General features: G+C 43.9%; 1 protein-coding gene across 1 annotated transcript in view; it reads left to right on the top strand.

The window, feature by feature from the left end:
- NIPAL1 (NIPA like domain containing 1) overlaps window positions 1–19,021 on the top strand; it is a 157,282-nt gene that overhangs the window by 72,696 nt on the left and 65,565 nt on the right. Inside the window, 1 exon segment of the mRNA XM_085642144.1 lies at window positions 5,929–5,985. Coding sequence (XP_085498270.1) covers window positions 5,929–5,985 — 57 coding nt within the window.

The following is a 19,021-nucleotide window of genomic DNA, read 5'->3' as shown; positions in this document are numbered from 1 at the left end:
TTTAGTTTTTTGCATAGTGTGGATCTACCCATTTGGACAATGTAGTGCTTCTCACCAAAACTGGACAAATACCCACATAAGACAAGCTTGAAGAAGGTGAGAAAAATAGGGACAGAGAACAGGTCAGACCATTAAGATACAGTCGGAACAGATGTATGTGTAATCCTTTCCGGAAGGGAGCAAGTAATTGTTTTGTCTTAAGTATTCCGGAAAATAATTTTAGTGTCTTTACTTTATGCTTGCCAAGGGAAGCACTATTTCCTCATCTTCGATATTTGTTATTTGTGTGATTTCCAGCAGTAGGTGGCATTTACTTCTAGTGTCTCTTTGTTTTTCCAGAAAGGTGTAGCTTATCCCTCAAGTTTCTTGGGAAGCAAGGATGGAGAACTTTGCGAAAGACGCATATTGCTTGGAAGGGATTCCAAATTGCAAGAGCTAGCATAAGATGAAATAAGAGTGAATACAGGGGTTTTTCTTGTTGTTCATTTTGAGTTACCATTGCACATAGTCGAGTCTGGAGCGTTCCTAGTGATTCATAACTATCTGTACTGTATTGTACTGGAGGTCCCAGCGAAGGAAACATTTTAAATATTAATTTTTAGAGCCAGTACGAGGCACAGCGTTTAGATGACGTCCGCTCAGTGAGTTTGAAGTAGTCCAAGAGCTCTTGGATGTAATCTTGTACAATGTGGCTCAATGCAAAGTTAATAACGCGGTTTCCAACTTGCTGTGTAATCTGTGTTTGCCATTGGCACGTAGCACTTAAAAGCAACAAGTTAGGGGTGCCTGCAACTCATTTCTTGGTCTAACCCGGAGATCTCTCGGGGCAGAGCTGGACAGTTCTTCTTTCGCTCTTGGGTGGGGGGATTGTCACAACACAATGACCTTGGACTGGTGATAAAGGCCTATGAAAACTTACTGTCCAGCAAACTGTATATATCAGCATGTACAACATCCATAAAGCTAGGAAGACTCCCTTATTCTATACCTGGTGATAATTCATGAAGCAGCCTGTCCTGTTTTGGAATCTATTTCCAGATATATGGGAATGCTTGGCAAGACACTAAGCTTGGGACCTCGTATAGGGTATCAGCTTCTCCAGCTTATGTGCAATTAGGTGGTGCACACCATTGCATTATAAAGTAAAAACCCTAAATCTAATTGATGGGATTTCTAGCCACTAATAGTTTGAAATCTCCTTACAATTGACAATTTTCCTACTTTCACTACAGAGAAAGTGAGTTAAATCCCACTGAAATGCGACTGCCTGTTATCTCTCAGAAACATACCTGCTGGAAAGGCATAGTGAGAAAATGTTTAATCAATGTTGTAGTCTTGTAACAAGTCCGAACCTCTCTGCCCAGGGATCGGACTGCAGGTTCAATATGTCTCACAGCAGATTCTGTTTTCCAACACAAAAGGGCCCCTTTGACTCTATTCTGCATAAATAAATACTTGGCCTTCCGTGGAAAATATACAGAGTGCCTGTTCCCCTTGTGCTGGGAAACCTCGGGGGGATACAGTACACAGATGCTCAGGCTTTACTGAAAAGGGTAAAGATGTGCCCGTTTTTAGTATATGTTTAACATACAGTGCACGTGTATTCAGAGTTGTATTATCATTTGTTGTCACAATAATAGTTATCTGAGGTTCCACCATTTTGATTTAACAAAACAAGCACTTGAGGTGATTGGCCCTATGTACATCGCTATGTATGTGTTTCTTTTCTGCGTTGTTTGCAAGCAGCAACTGGGCACTTTGTATTTGGCTTAAATTAATTAGACTTCATTTAATAATGGAATGGAAACATGCTCTTGATATCTGGAAGCTACCTGACATCATCCTTAAGCAACAGCCCCTCCGCCTCCAGTTCTGTGAAAGATCTTGGTTTCTGGCTGAATCAAGATCTATTTTAAGACCCTTAAATCAGTGGCGGCCGGTAATTTTACGGACGTGTCACACACGCACACATACACACAGCCATGCGCACACAGAAACACATCCATTCACAACACTCATTGAAAAACATTCATAAATACATGTACGCATGCACGCACCAAACATAAATTATAAACAAAAAAACACACTTACCTGCAGCTCTGCCTCGGAGGTCCCAGGAGGTTTGAGAAGTGATAACAGACTGCATGCCTCTGTTTTCCCTCCATTCTATCAGCAGGTAGGTGATAGGATTCAGATAGCTCCCACCCACGATCATACTTGAACAAAAGGAGGGCTGAGGGCCTTTTAAATTCGACTTTTGTTTTGGTCCCAGGTGGAATCTAAAATAAGAAAACCCCCTTGCTGCCTGCATGTTGCTGTTCCAAACAGAAAGCAGATACTGCTGAATTGTATCCCAGTGCTGGCAAATTACATGAGACAAATTTAGCATATTATTCACAGGAGTCAGAAGGGTCTCTGATCTGACTCAGTAATAGCTGCTGGATGCGGGATCCAGCTTAATTTCCCTTCATTCCCACACTGAATACGAGGGTAGGTATTGTCCGCGTGTGTAATTGCAGCAGCATTTATTATCGAGATACACAGGTGACATTTAAAATGGCATTGCTCTGTGCCCTATCCCACCACCCCTAGATCCCACAGAGCACAGCTATTGGCTGTATTGCATGGGCTATGTGTGCTTACTGTCACCTTTGGCCAAGTCATACAGCCTGTCTTTCCTGTCCTGAAAGCTGTGCGTCTGGCAGGTAAACAAGAATATGGTTCCATTGTGGTTGTGCAACATGCAACTGTGGAATGCAGATTGATTGCTGTGAATGTCAGCATATTCGACTTCCATCCCTGTCCAAAAAACATCCCATGTACCACCGAATAGCAGCTGAGTCTCCTGCTCACACAGAGATATACTGCTATACACTCGATGCAAAATGGCGGGCGTGTATGTGTGCTTTCCACCTGGATCCTATGAATTTTGGCCAAATGACGTCCTCTGGATACATTTTATCCAGCTCCGTGAAGACAAGTGTGTGGTCTGCCATTACAGTCCCTGTTACATTACAAAGTATTTATTTATTTCCAAAGCCCACTTTAGCTCACCGGTATAATGGTGCTTGGACAACTAGGGACTGGATAAAAAGAAGAAATGAAAAAGTAGGTCAAGTTTAGCAGAACAGAAGTGTTTCCAATTGTTTTCAAAACGTGTATGTATGTATGTACACATGTATGTTTGTATTTCTAAAGCCCAAACCTAGCCAAAAAGCATGATCAAAGACAACCATAAAGTCAATGAGAAATAGGAGAACAAGCTGGGTTGAGCATGGTTAATGCATTGTGATGTAGTGTTTTTAGAGAGGTGAGTCTTCAAATCTTTCCTAAATTGGAGCCGCATTTTGCCAGGCCTGATCGATATAGGGATGTTGAACTAAATCCTGGGTGCCTAGATGGAAAACGCCTGCTGTCTTGTATTTCTACATAGCAGAAAGCAGCACATTCAAAATATGGCTGTTCGGCTTGCTTCTAGGCTCTATGAATTCGATCCTGAGTCTGAAACATGTACCTCTCTCCACTGAGTTCTGGTAAAACAATTAATTCAGGTCCCCTGTATGATGCATCAGGTGCACCATAACACAAGCCCAAAATTATTATCTGCACTGGTCACACAACTTGCACCCATAGCCTTGCGGCCTGGATCTCTGATGCTCTTGAAGGTGCTTTGTTACCGATAAGATCTTGGAGGTGGACCTTTAGCATTCTGGGTCCAAATTTTAGAACAATTTGCCTTTGAAACTACATCAAATCAATATCTAACCTGTATCCTGTAAAAAAGAAAAAACAAGACAGCAGGCGATTTCCATCTATGCACTCAGGATTTAGTTCCACATCCCTATATCACACACACACATTATACATTGACAATCAATTATGCAAGTGTATAAAAAGGTCTGCAGGATGTTACATAAGACATTAATGGTTTCAAGGAGTAGGAGTGCATGGCCAGGAGAAACAAAAAGTCAGGATTTACAATGTAATTCAGTACTTGGGGTTGTCTGTACTAATAAGACTTTATTACTACCCAAAGAAACCCTTTTAGCAGCCTTATAGCAACAGATTGAGAAAAAACAATAAGGTTCGGAGCCCAGGCCTTGCAGTTTACATGCAGGTCTTTGATGCTGGTTTATAATTCACTGTACTATATTCAAAGAACTGCAATTTTTGAACTGCAAGTAATGAAAGGATCTCTGCCTCAAAAGCAGAAACCTATTTCCCATCTACATAAAATAAAAGAAACATCTGTTATCTGCATGTTACATGATGTGTTTAACAGAAGACACGTTAACGCGCTATGCTTCTTCATGAGTCAAAACTGTGACTAGGCAAAACACATATCTCTCCAGCAAAGTGCATTAACCACAAGAGTTATCTTTCTTTTATTATTATTCCAAAATATTTTCGTGCTCTTTGCAGCAGGTGCCTTAATTCTATAAGATATTTTAAAATGCATTCTTAAAAATCAATTGCCAATTTCTCTGTGGTAGAGATTAAAAAAACTAAATTTAGAAGTTGACTGTCCGGCTGCTTTTCATGACCCCCCCTCCCCCACCTCTTTGACTCCATCCCCTTTTTCTAGCTGTAACTTGACCCCCAATGTATGGGTTCTCGGAGTAAAGATTTTCCAATTCAGCACTGCTCATACTCCTTATTTTGAATGCTACAGTACAACTTTCTACATTTTGATATCCCCGCAACGAGGACATAAAGGGACTCAGCTGCATTTCCGCTGCAGGGTGCTTTTTCTTTCAGTGGATCTCATGCCCCTGTAAAATATATTTTCTCCTAATGCTTACAGGAGGTGAGGAACAGCTGCCAACTCTCTTGCTTTCCACCATCTGCTGTTTGTGTCAGTGGAGGAAGACGGGCAACTGACTTAATCCATCTTCCCAGAGGACGCAGGCATAACTGTCATGGAGAAGGAGGGTTAGCGCGACTCAGTCAGTTCTCCCTGGTCAGTGGGCAACCCTGAGGACTGACTGACACAGGGCAGTGAATACAGAGTCCGCTACATGGTGTAACGTCATAAGCTCCTGGCTCAGGGGGGGGGGGGGGGGGCAGATCATTAACTAGTGGCAAGCCATGGAACAATGATATAAGCTCGTATTTTTAACCCTCCCCTCTTGCTATGTTTTTTGTTGGGCAGGTTCGATGGAGCTTAGCTACAAGTGTTTTATCATACCTGTGTTAGGTTGGGAGCCCTAGAAATGTTGCACACTTCACTTGATTTTTGCTTAATGACTCTTGAGTTAGTTCACCTCACCCAAATTGTTTCATTCTCTCGTCCTAAGTGCAAAATTAGAGGGATATGTGCTTGTTTTTGTTTTTCAGCATGGCTTGTGAATCAGGAGCAGCTGTGAGCTGGCAAATAGCTTGTGATTAAAAACCACGCCTCCCAAATGGTGTTGTGCAGATATCAGCTCTTGTATGCATTTACTAATCAAACTGTCAACAATTTTCCAAAGTACACTCTGATATTAACCTTTTGAATACAACAGGACAAAATGAACACCAAACCACAAAAAGCACACAAAGGCAATGCTCTCTGTCTACTGCACAGTTTAGTACAAAGTCGTCCAGCGACTTTTTATGGTCTTTCAGCAAATCTTTTGTATATTAATTTTTGGGGGGACACACATTTTGGGACACCACTTATACTTTTTGCTCCCTTGACCGATCTTTATGAAACTTTTCTAAAATCAATTTTGAGTGAACGAACACAGATGGAAAATGCCATGCAGATTTCTCAAATTTTCGTATGGACTAGATGCTTCATCCATAACTACTATAATTGCTCCGTTTCAGGACAAATGCTAGTACAGATCAGCATATAAGAAAGGCAAGTGATATTATACTAGTAGATTTTTAAATGTTCTGTCCTACATTCTAATTTTCTGATAGAAGTAATTTATTCTTTTGCAGGACAGGGCGGATTCACTTACCTGCGGGAATGGATGTGGTGGGCAGGACTGATCTCAAGTAAGTCACAGTATTAATGAACAGTAATCCAAGGATAATGCTGCTAACACAGTATCTGACTAGTGGCTCCATGTCATGTGTAACACCACCAAACGTTGTTGGCTTCTTTGAAAACATCCCTTGACATGAGTGAACTTGTAAGCCCGTACCTTCAAGATGGAAATGGAAAACTAATAGGTCCACGGTGCAAGATTCGATTAACTAAAAATTTGGGTTGGGCGGAACTTGCAGAGTTTTACCCTGTGGAAATCTGTGGAGATACCTAAAAATTCCACGAGATTCTTCTAAATTCTCTGAGCAGCAGAATTTCGGTCTGTCACGCTGCTTGCGCAGATTTTTAGCACCGGAGCTTGTCCTGCATTGTAAAATCAGCACGAATGGCACCACGTGGCGTGCCAGAGGGCGCTGCTTCTTTTTGCCGCCCGAATAGATTTTCTACTCGAACAGCAGCTTTCACAATGCGAGTGGCAACTTTCTCAATGAGAGCGGTAGCGACCTGCCGTGACTACATTGAGAAACCTCTCTGGGAGGCAGAGTAGAGCTCGCTTTTTCTCGCTCGCAATTGCCAACTTAACGCTTGCGAGCTGCATGTGAGCAAAACTCATGGCTGAGCAGAGTTTACCGCTCACCCCTACTAAAAACCTAAGATGGCCACAGCGTTTCTTCTTTATATATACTGATATAGGGGAGTTTTAGCTGGACAATAATTCAGCATGGGTGGTTTTAGGAGTTCCATCATCACATGTATTTGCAACTATGTGGTTGAACAGCTGCCTTCACTAACCCCCTTGAGACACCACTCTTGCCCAATGCAAAAGTGTGTTCTGAAATTTTGTAAGTGTCAATAAAGAATCCAGGTGAGTGGTGCTGGTATGACATATACAATGGCCAGAATGGGTCCATCATCTCAAAATTAAAGTGGAGGTAAATTATCAGGGCTCTCATGCCACCTTTAACAATTGCTTTTGTATGGCGTCATGTTTGGTCAATAAGGGTAAGGACATAGTTGCCTTCCTATGTCTGCCCATTCTGTGTTTTTTTAAATATGGTTTTAATAGGAAAAAGTGTGAATGGTGTTGCAGTTTGATATACAGTGTGTTTTGATTTGTTCAAAATGGCCCAAAAACCACATTGTTTCATAAATATGTAAATGGGTTTTTGTATTGAGGCCTTCATTACAAGTTGGGTGCAGTCCCGGTGCTAACTGAACACCCATTAAATATTGATATCACCATGCAGCGAGTGGACCTAGGAATGGGGGATAATTGCAATTACATTAACCACTTCCAAGTTACACAAACTAGGATTTTGTGTAGATTCCCAGCACTATTAACACCAGGTTTTACCTACATCATAATCCTGATTCGGGTGCAAATAGGAGTGGGCACCGAAAACAGAATTCAGCCTAGTTTGTAATGAGGGTTAGTCACAAAAGGGGCAGTCGTACTAGCCCAGAACCCAGGTCAGTCAAAACATGCAAAAACCGCCAAGGTTCCAGAAGACAGTATACATGTATGAAAAGATTGCAGAATTACAATATGAATAAGAAATTCCAGAACAAATGGAAAAACATAAGAAAAAACACAGTGCCTACACAATAATCCAAAACAATATAAATTATTATTAGAAAATAAGTTTCACAGAAAAAAACAGTACAATGTATAACAATACAAAAAACAATCTAAGCTCAATATATTACACAACGCAAACCTAGTCCAAAATTACAGAGTGTTAACAAAAAAGAAAAATAATGGTCAAGGTTCTCAAAGTTGGTTGAACAGTCCACACAAGATGGTCCCTTTTACAGATCATCTTCCTTTCCTAATTTGCCAATAATTCTTCGACAGCATTTTCGACCCTAACAATTTACATGTTCATCCTCAAGACAGATTTTTTTTTTTGCAGAAAAAACACAGAAATGTTAAAAACCACTGGACATAACAAGAAACCAACAATTTGGCGTCTCAAGGGAATCTTCCTCACAAACCCAGACCAAATCAGGTTTATCTTGGCATGTGACTCTTCTAGAAAACAGGAAACCACTACGTTCAAAGGTCCATATCCCTCATGATGTTCAATGAGAAATGTGTTAACCGATCAACAGCATTAGGTGTTCAATGCTAAACAATCTTGCAGGTCCTAATCAGGTAATTATATATCGAATAATGTTAACTCAGGGGAACACAAATACGATCTCCACAGAGCTCGGCACTTTACAGTCACTGTCTGCGAAAAAGCTGAATGCAAAAGTATTGCTTCTCTTTCACGGAGAGTGATTGCATAAGTTTGGAACACGTAACATTAGGAACATTATCTGTTATAGGTTCCATCTTGTGTGGACGAATCAGCCAAGTTCAACCAAATTTGAAACCCTTTGCCAATGTTTTTCTTTTTTATTAACACTCTGTAATGTTGGAATTGGTTTGTTTCGTGTGATATGTTGAGCCTAAATTGTTTGTTGCATTGTTCTACATTGTACTGTTTTTTCTGTGAAAGTTTTTTCTCATAATAATTCAAATTGGTTGGATTATTTTGTGGGTGCTGTGTTTTTTCTCATGTTTTTCCATTTGTTCTGGAATTTCTTGTTCCTATTGTAATTCTGCAGTTTCTGTATACATTTATACTATCTCCTGAAGCGTTTGTGGTTTTTGCACAGTTTGTAATGAGGGCTTAAGTGCACTCTGACCTCCTACTTGGGTGAAACTCATCTATATGTGGGTCTGATTTGGCATTTTCTGTACAGACTCAGATATAGCACCTGGTCTGTATGTTTACATAGTATAGGGATGTAGCATTTTCATTGTAAGTGCAAGTTTCTTCTGGTTTTTGTTCCCACACAGCCTCATTTGCACATGTCCTCCATTAAATACACAGGGTGACTATATGCCATATTCAAATGTTTAACCACAGCCCCTGTCACAGAAGGGAAGAGAATGCAAAGAAACACAACAATAGCCATCCAGAATGCCAGGAGCACATTCTCACACAGGGTTTGTATGAAATTGGGTTATTGGTTGTGGGGGGGGAAACCCTACTCAAGCAACAACTACAATCCCTGTCAGGGTGAACCACAACAATGCACTAAATTAACCTGTGCTTAACCCTCTGGTAGCTTGGCACAAAACAGTCAGGCATAACGTAGAGGCAATGGGTAAAGTAGTTCTGCAGCACACTAACATTAATAAATTGAAAACACAATACAAGAAAAATCTCAAACCAGTTTAGAAAAATAGAGTACATTTTAATAAATAAAATGACACCAAAACATATTAAATCCAATCGCTGGAACCCAGTGCTTAATTTGTAAACATATAAGTGCCAGGGCCCTCATCAGGAGGCAACCTCTGCTTTCCCTCCCAATGCGATGTCTTCACTGCAAATTACAGTAACAACATAACTACTAACCATCACACACCTACATGTGTGACAATTCTGACTATTTCAGACCTCCAAAGATAGACGAATGGAGTCAATTCTACTGTCTTTTGAATTAATAAACAACTGTTGTTGTGCTCATCTCTAAATTAGGCAAACAACACCATCATGTGTCAGACTGTCATAAGTGCCGATGTTGACAAATATGTTCTGGTGCCAGGCACCAGAAACCACAGGCTGAAATTAAGCACTGGTAGAAACGGAGTGAAATAGCATCTAAATGATCAAAGCTCCATTTGCGGGTATCTGGTCATGCAAGTCTGGGCCAAAGTCAAAAGTTAAGGCCGACCGCGGTGGAGCACAGATCGAATACACAAGGCGGATTGGGCCGGGTCTCAGCTTACCTTTGGTCTTAGAAAAAATGTTGAAAAACATTTGCTGAGGCGGTAGAGTTCCGCTGGGCAAGGACACAGACAGTAACCGAGGAGGAGGCGTCACCATAAGGGAGCCAATGGACGGAGTCACCATTAATAATTTTACCTTCTGACTTAGTTTTTTGGAAGTCGAAAATCTCCATCAGGATGAAGCTACAGGCTGTAGCCGACCAGAGCTCCCGGTGGCCGGATACCTTCGCATCCTCATCAGCACTTGCATCATGCTTTCTTCCTGCAAGTGATGCATAGTTAGCCCTCCACCTTTTCACCAACAGTACCCTCATAAGCACTTGCACTTGCATCAGTTCTGAAGATGAAGCACCAAGCTGAGATTTGTTGGTTCCAAAGTGCAATGCAACGGGTTTCTCCAAGCAGTCGAGGAGTTGCATCGATCTCGTCACACTGCTGCTGCAGCGATGTGCAGTTGTGGTTCGTTGGGCTCTCAAGGTGATGCGTTGATTCGGAGAGTGGTGCGCCGATTCAACTCACCCTATAGGGTTAATGCGCTGGTTCTGCTACACGGAGACTGGAGATGCATCAATTTCCCTGGCGCAATTATCTGGCTTCACTTCCAGTGAACCAAGCACAGGAGCAGGTGTAGAGACTTTGGTAGCCCAAAGTTTCAAACAACAGGAGGCACTTGAGTTACAAGGCACAAAGTGTAGCTGTCACCCATCCAAGACGTGTATTGGAGACAGGTTGCAAGTACACAGAGCTGTAAGAGCAGAGAACTGTCCACTTTCTAACAATGGCGTTTCTAAAACAGTAAAGCTAAATACAACTTTACCAGTAAAGAGGATTCCAAGCTATAAAACATGACACATGACACATGACACAGTTACTCCTTTGTAATCAGGAATTACAGCTTTAAAGATTATTAAGGAATTCTCAATGTCAGCCTATGAGAGGAGTAGGCCTCCTATTAGTGAAAAACTAATTTGGGTGTTTTTCTCTACCAGGACATGCAAAACTTAAATGTACATGACCTACGGTTTACTAACACAACTCCTGCCATATGGGCTACTTAGGGCCTACCTTAGGGGTGACATATGTGTAATAAAAGTGGAGTTTAAGGCTTGGCAAGGGTTTTAAACACCAAGTCAAAATGCCAGTAAAACTGCACACACAGGCTCTGCAGTGGCAATCCTGAGACATGATTACAGGGGTACTTAGGTAGGTGGCACACACAGTGCTGCAGGCCCACTAGTAGCATTTAATATGCAGGCCCTGGGTATATGGTATATACCACTTTACATGGGACTTGCAAGTAAATTAAAGATGCCAAACAGGTGTAAACCAATTATACCATGTTTTAAAGGAGAGTGCACATGCACTTTTAGCATTGGTCAGCAGTGATAAAGGGCTCAGACTCCTAAAGCCAACAAAAAGAATCCATCAGAAGAAAGAGGAGGAAGAAGGCAAAAGTTTGGGGTGAGCCTTCAGATATTGCCATTTTCCAACACCAGGCTTTCACCACCTATAACCTTACCAGCACTTGCATCATGCTTCCTCCTTGCAAGAGATGCAGTGTTGGTCCCTCCCAGGTGTTCAGCAACAAGGCACTTAGTGCAGTTTCAAAAAAATAAACATGAATACTATAAATAACTGTGAGGAAGGCGAGTCGGCGAAGACATGTCTCAGAAGCAATAAAGTAATGTTTTTTTGTTGCTTAGACAATAGATCTATATTGATCAGTGCAATGGCATTGTGTTTGGAAGCCTCTAACTTTAGCATCAATGCTCTGAATATAGTCTGCACCTTTACAATTAGTTAAAATGGAGTGTAGCAAAACTAGAGGTTAAATGTATGTTACTATACAACTTACAGGCTAACGTACCTTCTGCTGTATGTTATAAGATTTTTGCAAGCCACAGAGGAGTACCATCTGTAGAGGCTTGGGGCCAAAACTGTGTCTCATGAGGTGACCTGCAGTATGTTTTAACACGCAGTTGGGGATATTGTATTAATTATTGGTAGGACCAGGCGCTTGCCATACCTCCAGAATGCATTGATATTTAATGTGTGCCACACACTATGAATTGAACTTGCAGGTTCTGTCAGTTGTACTTACTCTCAGTAAAGGAAACTATGGCATATGGAAATAAAATGTTCTGCCTAAGAGCAAACAACTTCTATATCAGGGAAGTCAAATATTCTTTGTTGTGACGTAACAGATGTTGGCCTGGTTGTTCACTACTGTTACATCATTCACCATGAAAGGGAATGGGTCTGCTCTCACGCGAGGCAAGATGAGTGACCAAGAAAGCTTCCACTTAACATCTCCATCTGACTAAAGCATTGAACCCTGGAGAAAGCACACCATTATTCTGGTATTATTGAAGGCTTTATTGACCCTATTCTGCCTTATGACGTCACTAATCACCAGCAATATCTTATGATGGTATCAGAACTCGTTTGTGCTGAAACATAATTAGCAGATAAGAGGGGAAAGACCAACTATGAACGCTTGATTTAGCTGGTCTCTTCCTGCCCATTTTTGTGCCACTCTCCAACCTCACACAACATCATGTACTTCTGCATACATTTATAGCTGACAGCCCGGGAAAAGGAAGAAACTTGAGGTTTGGTCACTTTCCACTTTTTTAACTTTTTTGATATTTTGGAATTGTGGAGCTGAGATTCAAAATAGTATTAAATAAAAAGACATCTATTTTTGTAACATTAATTAGAATCTGCTATTTTTGTCAATGCTGAAAGTATGATTCAGAGTCATGCCATTCCAACAAGTTGTTCTGCACTTTAAAAATAAGGATGTTTTCACTGCATGCCTTGGTGTTATTTATAGTACGCTCGTTGGGGCTCATTCACAAAACCATTCTTGAATACAGGAATCGTTAATAGGGGAGTACACTTTTACAGATACCTTTGTGAATTGTCCCCAAAATGACAAACTGACTATTATTAAAAAATGGAAAGAAGACACAGTCCTTTCTATTTGTACTAATTATACATATATGTTCCCTGATTATTCCCATTTAATGCGTTTTGTGGCCAATTCACAAAGGCATGTAGTAGTATTTAAAAGAGTAGTACAGGACTATTACTTTACAAACTTCAAAATGTCTATGTCAATAGGCCTCTTTGAAATTACTCTCCACAAGGCAATGCAAGACATACAATCTAAAAACCTGATATAGAATTTGAAAAACAATCATTTTTGCATTTAGTGGTGTTGATTAGAACAGCCATTACAGTTTTAATTTCTCACAGAAGTGAAATATTTGCCAGCTTCTTAGTTGTAGCAGAAGGAAGTATCAAAATACTTACTTGAATCCTGAAAAGTCTTTCCCCATTTGATGTGAGGTTTCATTTTGTAGTGATATGATTGATGTGTAGCAAAGAGCGAGTTAGAAATTAGAGTCTCTAATTGGCAGATGTATGCACCTTTGTCCAAGTGTAGATCCTTCCTTCTAGTCATGATAAAGGAGTTACACACATTAGATAACCCCTGCTCACCACATTGGCAGCTTGGCACAAGCATACAGGCTCATCCCAAAGGCAATATGTAAAGTATTTGTACCCCAAACACACAGTAACATAGGGGAAACGCCACACCAGTTTAGAAGAATAAATTATCTTTATCTAAACCAAACAGGACCAAAACGAGAAAAATCCAACATACATGTATCAAGATACCACTTTTAAAATGGTTACTTCAAAAAAAGAACTGTAGAAACAAAAATAGCTCCATCTGGGGCTTTTACAACGATGTGACAGACACAAATCCAAAGTACAGCGAGGTGCGCGGGCAGGGCATGGAGTCATATGGACCCCCTAACAACAATATCTTGGAAACAAAGTCAATGGGCAATGCACAGCGTCGAGGAGGTTAGGTGTCGGTGCAGAAGCAAAGCTGGTTCCTTTCTGCCATGGGGGAGATGCCACGTCGAGACAGTGAGAAGGCGAGACGTCAAATCCAGAACAGGGGAAGTTAGGTGGCAATGAGGTGTCGGTTCTGGTGAGGCGATGCAACATCGAAAAGTTAGTGAAATCGCCATCGTCAGTTATCGGCTCCGCGAAAACATGATGCTGGCGGTGACGGTGTTTCAGCGAGCTCTGGCATCGGGAAGGCCGATAACTCCAGCCATCGAAGGGTATCAGAACTGTGGTTCAGCTGGGGCGGTGCATCGTGCACTTCATGAGCGGTGCCCCCAGCCTTGGTGCAGGTTGGGGCATCACTGGTGGCATTGCAGATGGCAGCGGAGTTGTTCTTCTTAATTTGCAGCCCAAACCACACAATTGTCATGGCCCAGGACCTGGAATTCGTGCCGTTTTTTTTGTTGTTTTTTTTTAATTTAAATTTGTTTATTGGTTTTTCATCAAAGCCATACATACATGATTGGACAACAACTCTAATATGCTCAACAGATCACAGGACAGCAGTTAGTACTTAATGTGGACTATAACCTCTCCTCCCGGCCCATTCGAGTGTTTATTTCCATCGCAACAGTAGGTGACACACAGAGATTCCCCCGATACACATTCCACTTCGACCACTTTTTATCCCATTTCTTGGGGCAACCCCTGGCCCCAAAGACCGCGGTCTCTGCCAGCATACATCTATCCATCTCATTCGCCCACACGGCGACATGCGGTGGGTGCACTCCCCCCCAGCCCCGGGACAGTTCTCGCTTCACCAACGTGTATCCCAGTGTAGCGAAGTGTTGTTCGGTTTCCGTAAGGTCAGTTGCCTCCCATATGTTCAGCAGTCCCATTTGTGGAGTCAATGCTATGTCTTTTCCCAGGGAGGTTTGCATGTGCTCCGAGGCCCCCTCCCATAGTGCCCTTATCTCTGGGCAACTCCACAGCGTATGATAAAATGTAGCCTGTTGTCCACACCCCCTCATACATAGGTCGTCGGGTCTAGCACCCATTTTCGCCAGAACTTTCCCTGTGAGATATGAACGGTGCAGTATGCGAAGCTGGATCAGCCTGAATCTTTGTGTGATGGCCGCCTCCCGAGGGGATATGAGGGCCGTTTGCCAATCTTCGTCATCTAGAGGGCCCAGGTCCTCCTGCCACCGTTCTCTAAGCTTTGAAAATGTATCTGGCCAGTTATTGCTCAACTTTTTATAGGTTAGGGATATCGCCTTCGAATTAAGGGGTCCGTCTAATAGACGGTCCTCCAATGGTGATATTTCCGGTATATCTTTAAAACATGGGAACGCCGCCCTCATCGCGTGTCTGATCTGCATATACTTATATACTTCTCCCGGTGCCATCCGGTAACGTTTCTGAAGATCATCAAAGGTAAGCAATGCTCCCTTCTGTACCAGGTCTTTCACCGCCGAGATCCCAATAAGGTCCCATTTATCAAACCCGGGCTGACGGCATAACATGCCTAGCCTCTGAGAGAACCACAGTGGCGTGGCCCTCGAGAGAATCCCAGCCCATCCCAGCCGAGAATTAACTAGATGCCAAGTCTCTATTGTATGCTGAGTAGGACCGAAGAACCTCCCCTTCCTTTTCCTATCAGGAGTGTACAGAGCCCCCAGATAGCCGGACCTGTCTGTTTGATATCGATCAAGCACGTACGCTGGGTCATCCGGAGGGTGATACATCCAGTGATTTACCGCGACCAGTTGCGCCGCCCAGTAGTATTGCTGTAGGTCTGGGAGTGCGATGCCCCCATCGTACCAGCCCTTCGTCAGTTTTTTCAGTGCGATCCTGGAGGCTCCTCCGTCCCACAACAGTGTGCGAATCTCCCCTTCGACAGCTCTAAAATACGAGTCTGGGACTTTATGTGGGCAATTTTGCAATATATAAAGGAAACGGGGGAGGGCCAGCATCTTGAAAAGCGCCGCCCTCCCCAACAGCGTTAAGGGGAGCGACCTCCAATGCTTCATATCAGCTCGCAGTCTAGCTAGAGGGGGAGCCAGGTTGGATCTATAGAAACAGTCGGGGTCCGGTGTTATGAAGACTCCCAGATAGCAAAATCCCTCCACTGCCACTGTTATATTACAATTTGACGGGAGTCGGGGAGCCCGACCTCTTAGCATATATAATATGGATTTATGCCAATTAATGAACAGCCCGAATATTTACCAAAGTTTGTGAATATGTCAAGTACTGCTATGATTGATTTGTACGGAGACGCTTGGTACAACAGCACATCATCTGCATATAAGGATATACGGTCTTCCAAGCCCTCCGCCCACCGCAACCCTCGCACCCCCACGTCCCGTCGCACCAAGGCCGCCAGCGGCTCCAGTATAAGAGAGAATATTAACGGAGACAGTGGGCACCCCTGCCTAGTACCCCGTCGCAGCTCGAACGTCCGGGAGGCATAGTTGTTGACTCGCACCTGTCCCAACACACCGGTGTATAGAAGCCGTATCCAAGCTATAAATTTAGGGCCCAGTCCAACCCTCTCGATTACCGCAAACATATACGGCCACTCGATAGAGTCAAATGCCATTGAGGCATCCAGAGATAGCACCGCCACATCCTCCTCAAAATATTCCCTACGGGCCATCACATTTTGGAGGCGTCGAATATTGAGGGCTGTATTTCTGTCGGGCATAAAGCCCGATTGGTCCGGGTGGACCAGTGATGTGATAACTGTCACCAGTCTATTAGCTAAGACTTTGGCTAGTATCTTCGTCTCTATATTGATCAGCGAGATTGGCCTGTACGAGCCACTGTTGTTGGCCGGTTTACCTTGCTTATGTATGACTACTATGGTGGCTAGCCGCTGGTCTGCTGGTAATCTACCTACTTCCAGGCTCTCTTCATACATGGCTTTCAGGTGCGGCACAGTTAGGGAAGCCGTCGTTTTCAGAAACTCTACTGGAATGCCGTTTGGGCCCATGGCCTTTCCAGATTTGATCTGCCCCAGGGCTTTCCGGATTTCCTCGTTCGAGAGATCTGCCTCCAAGGTCTCCCTTTCTCCCTCCGAGAGACTCGGCACATCACTGTCCCGGAGGAGCAGATGAGAGTCCTCGGCTGTATAACTCGTCGAGGGGGTATATACTCTTTCACAATGATCAGCAAATCGCTTCGCAATTTCCCGCGGGTGTAGCACCGTGTCCCCCTCTGGTGTCGTCAGCTTGTGCACCCATCTGGCTCCCTGTTCCCGTCTTTCTAACCAAGCCAACATCTTGCCCGCCCTCTCACCGAGTTCGTAGATTCTGTGCTGGGTGGCACAGAGCTTAGCCACCATATTCTCCCTGTTTTTCATCCTATATTCCTCCTGTTTCAGTAGAAGTCTGTGGCTCACGTCTGGGGAGGGATGTAGTGACTGCTCTATCTACAGTACCAGGAGGTCCGACTCCGTCTGGACCACTAGTTCTCTTTTTTTGGCGACATATCCAGTCTTCGGGGACAACGCTTGCCCCTTAAGAACTACCTTATATGCTTCCCATAGCGTTTGTGCGGAGTCTACCGAACCCACATTTTCAGTGAAATAGTTCTCGGTTTGTTTACGGAGTTCATACCTGATATCCGGTACGTGTAGAAGCCACGGGTTGAGAACTATGGTAGCGTGCGGTTGGCGTTCCCAGTGCGTATATTCTAGCCATACTGGCGAGTGGTCCGATATACCTCTCGGTAGGACTTTATATTGGGCGAAGTCACCCATTGAGGAAAGATGAGTGAGAAAATAATCTAAACGTGAGAGGCTGCCGTGGACGTTTGAAAAATATGTGAATAAGTTGCCCAGTGGGTGAAGTGCACGTCTCACATCCGTCAACCCCATTGCGGTCGCGAAGTCAGCCATTAGGGTGTTTGCTTTCTCTTTGGACTTCGGTGGTTGGCAATCGATCGTGTCGTCTAATGTGAGGTTGTAGTCTCCCCCCATAATCAGTGTGCCTTCGCTTAGTCCCACCAGCCAACACCCCAGGTCTTCTAGCGCCGCCTTTCCCAGTGCCGGCGGTAGGTATACTGAGAGGATGTTAATATGTTTACCATCCCATTGGGCCTCTGCCCCTGCGAACCGGCCATTTGAATCCGCCCATGTTTTGTGAACAATTAGGGGGATGCTTTTTTTCACCAAAATGGCTGTTCCCCTTGAGCCTGTGGTGTAGTCCGAATGCACCAGAAGTTTATACCCCCACCTAGTGAGGGCCTTGGACTCGTGGCCTACCAAGTGCGTTTCTTGCAGCAGAACTACATCCGGCGAGTGCCTTTTCAGATACTGCTGAACAATCCCTCTCTTAATCTTATCGCCAATACCATTTACATTCCAGGTCATTACGGTGAGCGTTTGGGCCCTACCCCTTCCCATACCTTTGCATCCTACGCTTTCCCAACATCCGGATTTTCACCCCCTGTGAGAGGGCCTCAAGCCGCCCACCAAGCATATGTTGCAGCATGTACATCGTGGATAGTTTACGCTTCCAAATTACAGTATAGCAATGCTTACCAATAAAACCAACATCAAAACAACCAAACCTATGTCCCGCCCCATCAGTGTCCTCCCCCCTCCCCATGTAGTTGCTCGTACAACGATTTAAATTCAAACATCCCTCACCCCCCCACCCCTCCCCCTCCTCCCCCTACCTGCACCCCTGCCCATGAATTCAAAACTACCCACCCCCAAACATGGCAGAGTGCCTCTCTCCCTCCCTGAAATGCTAGTTGTGCACGGGGTGCTCAGCTCCTCCCCCCGCCTGTTCATATTACAATTGACTAGTATTCTTTTCCATCCACTGTTCGATTTGCTGGGATATGAGCATCTCCCAATTCTTGAAGCCCATTAAGTTTATTATCACAGATTAGATCACCATTTGTAAGTCTCACTTATCTGGGTCTATCAACTTGTGCTCCGGACTCCACCCCCAGTTATACTTTCCAGTCTGGCACCGGCCCCTATCCGGGAGACCAGAGGTCATCCCTCCTACTCTTTTGACTGTCCGCTCTCCGCCGGGCCCTTCCCTGCACCCTCTACACGGACATTTCTATGTTGGTGAGACCCACCAGGCCGTCCCCCGCCTTGGCCCCCTACCGTACTCCAGCCTTCCATCCAGTCCCAGGCGGCCTCGGGCAAATCAAAGAACCACGTTTTGCCATCCGACTCCACCCTCAGCCTGGCAGGGAAAAGCATTGTATACTTCACCTCCCGGTCTCTCAGTTCCCTCTTTACCGCCTGAAAGCTGCGACGCTGGGCCTGGACCTTGGCCGTGAAATCTGGGAAAAAGGCCACCTCGAAGTTGTCTATCTTCAGCAGGGGGTTCGCTCTCGCGGTCTGCAGGATACTGTCTCTGTCG

Source organism: Triturus cristatus, chromosome 2_2, assembly GCF_964204655.1.
Source record: "Triturus cristatus chromosome 2_2, aTriCri1.1, whole genome shotgun sequence".
Lineage (NCBI taxonomy): Eukaryota > Metazoa > Chordata > Amphibia > Caudata > Salamandridae > Triturus > Triturus cristatus.
The sequence above is the reverse complement of the archived record's forward strand: the minus strand, read 5'-3'. Positions and strand labels throughout refer to the sequence as shown.